The sequence below is a fragment of the Sceloporus occidentalis genome, unplaced genomic scaffold (assembly GCF_023333645.1).
Source record: "Sceloporus occidentalis isolate IW3139 unplaced genomic scaffold, rSceOcc1.0.p SCAF_64, whole genome shotgun sequence".
Taxonomy (NCBI): Eukaryota; Metazoa; Chordata; class Lepidosauria; order Squamata; family Phrynosomatidae; genus Sceloporus; species Sceloporus occidentalis.
In genome coordinates this window covers 5,675,303-5,682,894 of record NW_028317044.1, presented here as the reverse complement: position 1 = coordinate 5,682,894, position 7,592 = coordinate 5,675,303, and the positions used below count along the sequence as shown (strand labels likewise).

At 45.3% G+C, this 7,592-nt stretch overlaps 1 protein-coding gene across 1 annotated transcript; it reads left to right on the top strand.

The window, feature by feature from the left end:
- The first annotated feature begins 3,826 nt into the window (after positions 1–3,826).
- On the top strand, positions 3,827–4,717 carry LOC149287159 (uncharacterized). The gene has a single exon (XM_089493524.1). The coding sequence runs from the start codon at positions 3,827–3,829 to the stop codon at positions 4,715–4,717; it is 891 nt and encodes a 296-aa protein (XP_089349650.1).
- The last annotated feature ends 2,875 nt before the right edge of the window (positions 4,718–7,592 follow it).

The following is a 7,592-nucleotide window of genomic DNA, read 5'->3' as shown; positions in this document are numbered from 1 at the left end:
TATTTCTCCAAGGATGAATGGAATCTGTTGACGGCGAAACAGAAACTTTTGTACAATTCTGTAATGATGGACAATTATGAAAATGTGGCTTCTGTAGGTAAGGAACCTGAATCCATGGCTCTTTCTATAAAGACTGAGGGTCCTTTCATACTATATTATCATGTTGCTAAGGTTCCACTAGAATTATAGAGTCATAGAGTTGGAATAGACCACAAGGGCCATCCAGTTCAACCCCCTTCTGCCATGCAGGAATACACATTCAAATCACGCCCAAGAGATGGCCATCCAGTCTCTCTTTAAAGACCTCCAAAGAAGAGGACTCCACCAAACTCTAAGGGAGTATATTCCACTGTCAAAGTGCTCTTACTGTCACAAAGTTCCTCCTAAGCTTTAGGTGGAACCTCTTTCCCTGTGCCTTGCATCCATTGCAGTGTCTCCTTTTCTCTGTTGCAGCAAAAGCAAGCCTGCTCCTTGCGCAACATGACACCCTTTCAAATGTTTAAACATGGATATCATATCCACTCTTTATCTTCTTTTCTCCAGGCTAAACATAACCAGCTCTCTAAGCTGCTCCTCATAGAGCTTGATGGTTTCCAGACCCTTCACCACTTTGGTTGCACTCCTTTGGACATGCTCCAATTTGTCAACATCCTTTTTGAATTGTGAGGCCCAGAACTGGACACCGGATTATTCCAAATGAGCCTTGACCAAAGAAGAATAGAGAGGCACTATTACTTCCCTTGTTCTAGAAACTATTCTTGTATTGATGCAGCCTAGAATCACACTGGCCTTTGTAGCTGCCTCATCACACTGTTGGCCCATGTTCAACTTGCGGTCTACTAGGAGTCCTAGATCCCTTTCAAGCCTAGATTAATTGTGATAGCAACATCCTGTAGAATATTTGAATTTGTAGTTCAGTGAGGCACTATTGCTCTCCAGGCTCTAAGGATTCTAATAACCCCATCCTAAACTGCCAATGCTAGGTTTTTATGGGAAGAAGCCATTGAGATTAATGCTTTTCTCACCCAAATGGTACTCAGCACATCCCTGAGCAAGTTTCCTACCTCCTTTGGCCCCTCTTCCATCCTTTTAAGGCTCTGGAGAGTCTTCTTAGGGGAAAGCCCCCCTTGGGCCTGCAATGGCTCAGAGAGGGCCCAACAGTGGCAAAATGGCCTCCACTTCCCCAAAGGGATGTTTTGGGATGTTGAGGGGCAAAATATTATTTCATCTCCCACCCCCCCACCCCCCGGCAATACAATGTGGGGTTGCCCCTGAGATCTCCTCCAACCCCATCAGTAGTCCATGCCTGTCTTATAGATGTTTTAAGGCTGTTTTAAGGCTGTTTTAAGGCTGCTCCCTGGCACTTCACCCTCACCAAAATTGGAGTCCAGGTCCCAGCCCCCTTGCTCTGCCTTTGCCAATGAATTATTTGTATATTGATTATCCTGCCTTTCTCAACAAATGGGCCTGAAAGGGATGTCATACTGAGGAGGGAGCTGACTTGTTTTCAGCTGCTCCAGAGACTAGGACCCAGAGCAGTGGATGCAAGCCGCAGGAAAAGAGATTCCACCTCAACATTTGAAAAAACCTCTTGAAAGTAAGGGCTGTTCGACAGTGGAACACACTCCTTCCTCGGAGTGTAGTGGAGCCTCCTTCCTTGGAGGTCTTTAAACAGAGGCTGGATGGTCTGGGATGCTTCGATTGAGAGTTCCTGCATGGCAGGCGGTTGGACTGGATGGCCCTTGCGGTTTCTTCCAGCTCTATGACTCTATGATCCCTTTTATGCATCACACTCTGTGGGTTTGTGTCTGTAACAGAGAGACGGAGGGAAAATGAAAAATAGAAAGGCAGGGAAGAGAGGCTGAAAATGAGATGCTGAAGCAGTGCAGATGGGCAAGAGGGAAGGTTGGAGAGCGGAGGGAGAAAGGGAAGGGGATCTGGCAGATGGGAGCCAGGAGGGGAAGGCTGGAGCAAAGCCAGGATCTCCTAGCTCTGTGCGGAGAGGAAGGGACCTCTGGGAAGGGCCAGGAGAGGGGCCTTGGGGATTGGGAGGCAGCCACCAACCTGACAGATTTTAAGAACCGAACCTGTGAGAACCAGCTCAGGTCCTTGTTTTCAAACATATTAAGGGGTTCCATTTAGAAATTATGAGCAATGTTTATGAAGAGAGGAAAGGGCTACACAAAAATGCCTTTTTGTCTAATGTTTCTTTTCCAACCTGAGCTTGCTTAGCTCCATGGGTGATTCCAGAGGCCCTTTGTTACCCGAAATGCTGGAATCTGGGGAGGACACTCCCAAGTGCTATGCTTTCAGGGGAATTTCATACTTAGCTCAAAGGAGAGATTGGGGCAACAGTGGCCTCGGGACTCATCCCGTTCCTGATCTCTCCCCCCCCCCCCCGGTGTTAGGGGGATCCCATCTATTCTCGAGCCCTATATAAATGAATGGGGCTCCACACAGGTGCCATTAACCCTTATGGGGCACATCGCCCCTTTTCCCAGTGTATGCTGAAATCCGCGTAAGGCGTGCCCGCGTATGACACAGGTGCACTGTACACGCATGCACACACATATAGGTGTTCACACAAACACACAGGAACTAGGTAACAAAGGTGGGAGTGGTGAATAGATGTTAGGCTTTGCTAATGGTAATACATAACCTAGACGGAACTTGATTCCAATTGCTGAGGGTCCACAATGGGGAGAGAAGTCAGTAACTCCCATGGCAAGTGGAGCTGGCGAGTGTAGTGAGGCGTTTAGCAATGTAAACAAACAGAGTGTCTGTCTGCAACTGGACTGCAATATTTATACTGAAATTGTTGCTAGTGGGCAGAACCCGAGTTTTCTATAAGGTTTAAATCGTTTTAGAAAGTTTCCTGGGTGGGGAAAATATGGTCCAAAATCAAATTGAATGCAATGGGTGCTTGGTGCAAATACCTCAGAATAAGGGATTACCACACCGATCCTCAGGTCCTTGTTGGCTCTGAATTCCAGTCCCGTTCACAAGCCAATGTACAGCGCAATGTGAGCATGATGCTCCCAGATGCAGCTCAACAATAACATAGCACAGTATGGAAACAACGTTCCAGATACAGGTATTGGCAATGCACTGGCCACATTTCACAATTAAAAATAAGGCACAGACACAGTTGATTTCATCCGAGTCTTTGGAGGTTCTCTATCTTGAGTTGCAATATAATCAAAATATTTGCAAGCTCTCCTCTCTGACTTCCATCATGTTCACCATCTCTTCTATACACAACTCCAATCCAATCCTATCCACAGCAATCCACATGTGTGCTGTATTGTGTATTTGTTGTGATCCATCTCCTGGTGCCACACAGCATGAAGCGTCCTCTGCAGTTGGCTTGCATCATGCCATGTGCTCAGACTCAGGACTCTCTGGCCGTCTCACAGGATATGATGCCACTTTTCAATCCAAATATTTTACACATGTTTAAAGGAATCTTTTTTCAACAGTCTGTATGACTATCTGCTTCAACTGATTACCTCAAGGTAGTTCCCCCACAATCTCTTCTTTGCCAGCTCCTGTGGATAAGGATATAATCGTTTCATGGATTTGGGGCATCTGCAACAGGGTCCTGCTCAGGTCACCCACCCCAACTTTATTAATTTAATATCAAATAGGGAGGTATGAACGTATGGCTAAATCTTGGGCTAACACTTTCCTCTCTTAACTCTGATATTCAGTATTATTTTCCTTCTTTACAGAAGAACTTGTCAGTCATGAGAGAGTCCACACAGGAGAGAAGCCATACAACTGCCAGCATTGTGGGAAACATTTTGCATTCAAGTTGATCCTTCTCATGCATCGGAGAGTCCACACCGGAGAGAAGCGACACAAATGCCAACACTGTGGGAAATGTTTTTGTTTGAAGTCAGTCCTAGTGGCACATCAGAGAGTCCACACCGGAGAGAAGCCATACAAATGCCAGCATTGTGGGAAATGTTTTTCTTGGCAGTCAAACCTACTGACACACCAGAGAATCCACACAGGAGAGAAGCCATACAAATGCCAGCATTGTGGAACATGTTTTTCTCTGCAGTCAAACCTACTGACACACCAGAGAGTCCACACAAGAGAGAAGCCATACAAATGCCAGCAGTGTGGAAAATGCTTTTCTTTGAAGGTAAACTTAGTGAGACACCAGCGAATCCACACAGGAGAGAAGTCATACAAATGCCAGCATTGTGGAACATGTTTTTCTCAGCAGTCAAACCTACTGACACATCAGAGAGTCCACACAGGAGAGAAGCCATACAAATGCCAGCATTGTGGGAAATGTTTTTCTTGGCAGTCAAACCTACTGACACACCAGAGAATCCACACAGGAGAGAAGCCATACAAATGCCAGCATTGTGGAACATGTTTTTCTTCCAAGAGAGACTTAGCAAGACACCAGAGAGTCCACACAGGAGAGAAGCCATACAAATGCCAGCATTGTGGAACATGTTTTTCTCAGCAGTCAAACCTACTGACACACCAGCGAATCCACACAGGAGAGAAGCCATACAAATGCCAGCATTGTGGGAAATGCTTTTCTTTGAAGGTAAACTTAGTGAGACACCAGAGAGTCCACACAGGAGAGAAGCCACACAAATGCCAGCATTGTGGAAAATGCTTTTCTCAGAGGTCAGGCCTATTCAGTCACCAGAGAGGCAGCACAGGAGAGAAGCCACACAAACCCAAGAAGTGAATGAACATGATTTTTGTAAAGGTGGAATACAAAAATATTTTTTCCATCCAGCGGTGCTAAAAAGCCCATATGAATTTATTTGCACAGTTTCTCTGTCCATATGTCTGTTTATGTTTTAAAGTTATGTTTAGTAAAGTTTAGGTTTTAATTGCTACTAGTATAGATAATTGCTTTGGGTTATAAATTTGGCGGGGGATTATGGGTCGTGGTTTAGGTTAGTTAGATGGGGGGCTGGGGTTTGTTGCGGCTGGCTAGAATAGCAATGATAGCATTCGGAATTTGTGGGATGTTGGCTGAAGAAAGTTGGGGACCTGTAGTAACAGAAAGGGATCCAGTTTCTTCGAATGTCTGGGGCAGGGAGAGATTGTGCGTGTGAGAGGGATGGCAAAGTGGGGGATAGATGGTGGGAATTGTAGGTGGGGGCTAGGTTTGGTAGAAGGTGGAGTTTTAGGTTTGAGGGTTTCAATATATTCTTTGGCTTGGGGAGGGCAGTTCTAGCTTAAAGACTGAATTTCTGACTATGTGTTTTAATAAAGTTCTTTGCTATTTCAACAGACTGGACTCTTTGATGCGCAGAAGTTGTGAATTTGCACAAAACGGACCCTTTCTTCTCTCCTCATTCCTCAGCTCCATTCCCAGCCATAAGAACAGCAAAGGCAAACACACACACGAGATACGAGCCGACTTGGATGCCAGCATAATATAATAAGAAAAGATGTATTTCTAGCCCGCTCTATGAAGGAGAATCTGTGCTGGTTTCAACAATAAAATACATCGAGGTTACAATAAAATCCAAAAGAAATCAATCCCCCCCGATCCCAGTACTAAAACTGGATTAAACAGTGAGAGTATAAATGTTGGGAGAAAATGCAGAGGTGAACTCAGAGCAATCTTGGAAGCTTGTGAGTAGATAGACAAACTGGCAGACTGGAGCTTTGCCAGGAAACACAACTGCTAGATTAAAGCACCGTAGGCTGGCTTTTCTCCAAGAGGCACTGTTTATTTTTGGTTGCAAAACATACACGAGAGCTAGACCAACCCCATCCACCAATTACAAAACCCACACTGTACAATGATGATCTGAGCTTATATACACTTTTGCCATGTGGCAATCTAGCTCAACCCCTTCCTGTACAATTTCCTGTGTTACCTGGATTACTGTCCATCATTCCAGATGTCACCGCATATTTACACAAGTGCTATGTGCTGCTCTCTGGCACACTCCGCCACAATCTTGGACAATCCCCTGCTGTCTGGAGCCACAGCTGCAACCAATTCCTGGTTAAGAGCAGCGAGTGTCCATTAGCTTCTCTGCCACATCTGAACATTTTCAATGCTGCTCCATACCTCAACAATAAAAACAGTAAAGACATTCCAGTGACTCTGTGAATAAGATCATACTGGATCATTGTGAATCTGTGAGTACTGAGGATGGGGACAAGCTCCTTGGAAATGTGAAGAAGACAACTTGCCCTCTCAACCCTTGCCTTTCATGGCTGGTCATCCAAGGAGGAGATGCTTTGAGGACTCACCTGAGACATATCATAGATGCATCTCTTAGGGAGGGCTATTTTCCATCTTGCTTAAAAGAAGCAGTGATACGGCTGCTTCTGAAAAAGCCCTCCCCAGATCCCTTGGACATGAAGAATTACAGAGCGGTCTCCCGTCTTCCATTTCTCTTCAACTCCAAACAGTCTTGGATGAAACAGATTACCTAGATCCATTTCAACCTGGCTTCAGGATGGGATACAGAGTCAAGATTGCTATGGTTACCTTAGATGATCTCCTTTTAAGTATCGACAGGGGAAGTGTGACCCTGTTGATGCTTTTGGGCCTCTCAGTGGCTTTTGATACTATTGACCATGGCATCCTTCTGGAACTCCTGAGGGAATTGGGGATCGGGGGCACTGCATTGCAATGCTTCCGGTCCTATTTCTCCAGCAGATTCCAGATGGAGATGCTTGGGGACAGTTGCTCCTCTATGAGGGATCTTAAATGCAGCGTTCTCCAGGGTGCCATCCTATCCCCAATGCTAGTCAACATCTACATCAAACCGCCAAGAGAGTTTTTGATTGATTGAAATTGATTGAAATTTTATTTATATACCGCCGTTCCTATGATCACGGCGGTTTACAAACAGAATAAGATACAATACGATACAGGTTATAAATATAATACAATAAAAATCAGAGTTTAAAAATCAAAATTAACAGCTAAAGTCCTTCATAAAAAAAATCGTATACTACTATATATCATTAAAATCCATCATTAATCAATCAAAATAATAAAACAATATAAAAATACAATAAATAGTATGCAGGAGCAAAACAGTCAGGACATGTGAGGGAAGGCTTGACGAAATAAATGAGTCTTAAGGTTTCTCTTAAATGACTCCAGGGAGGGGGCTAAGCGGAGCTCCTCAGGGAGAGCGTTCCAAGACTGCGGGGCCACCACAGAAAAAGCCCTTTGCGCAGTCGCTGCGTATCTTGTCTTGGGAACACTCAAAAGTTTTTCCCCACGAGATCTGAGAGTGCGGGGCTGATTGTATGGGGAGAGTCGGTCCTTCAGGTACTCTGGGCCCAAGCCATATAGGGCTTTATAGGTAACAACCAACACCTTGTATTGTGCCCGGAAGCGAATTGGCAGCCAGTGCAGATCTGCTAGTACAGGTGTTATGTGGCTGGCCCTGGAGCTGCCAGTGACCAGTCTGGCAGCCATATTTTGAACCAACTGCAGCTTCCGAGTTTGGTACAAGGGTTGCCCCATGTAGAGCGCATTACAGAAATCGAGTCGAGAGGTTACCAGTGCGTGTACTACTGTTTCAAGGTCCCCCCGGTCCAGGTAGGGACGCAGCTGGCGTATCAGCCGAAGCTGA

Coding starts and splice junctions, on each gene's coding strand:
- LOC149287159 (XM_089493524.1), top strand. CDS start 3,827: ATGCATCGGAGAGTCCACACCGGAGAGAAGCGACACAAATGCCAACAC.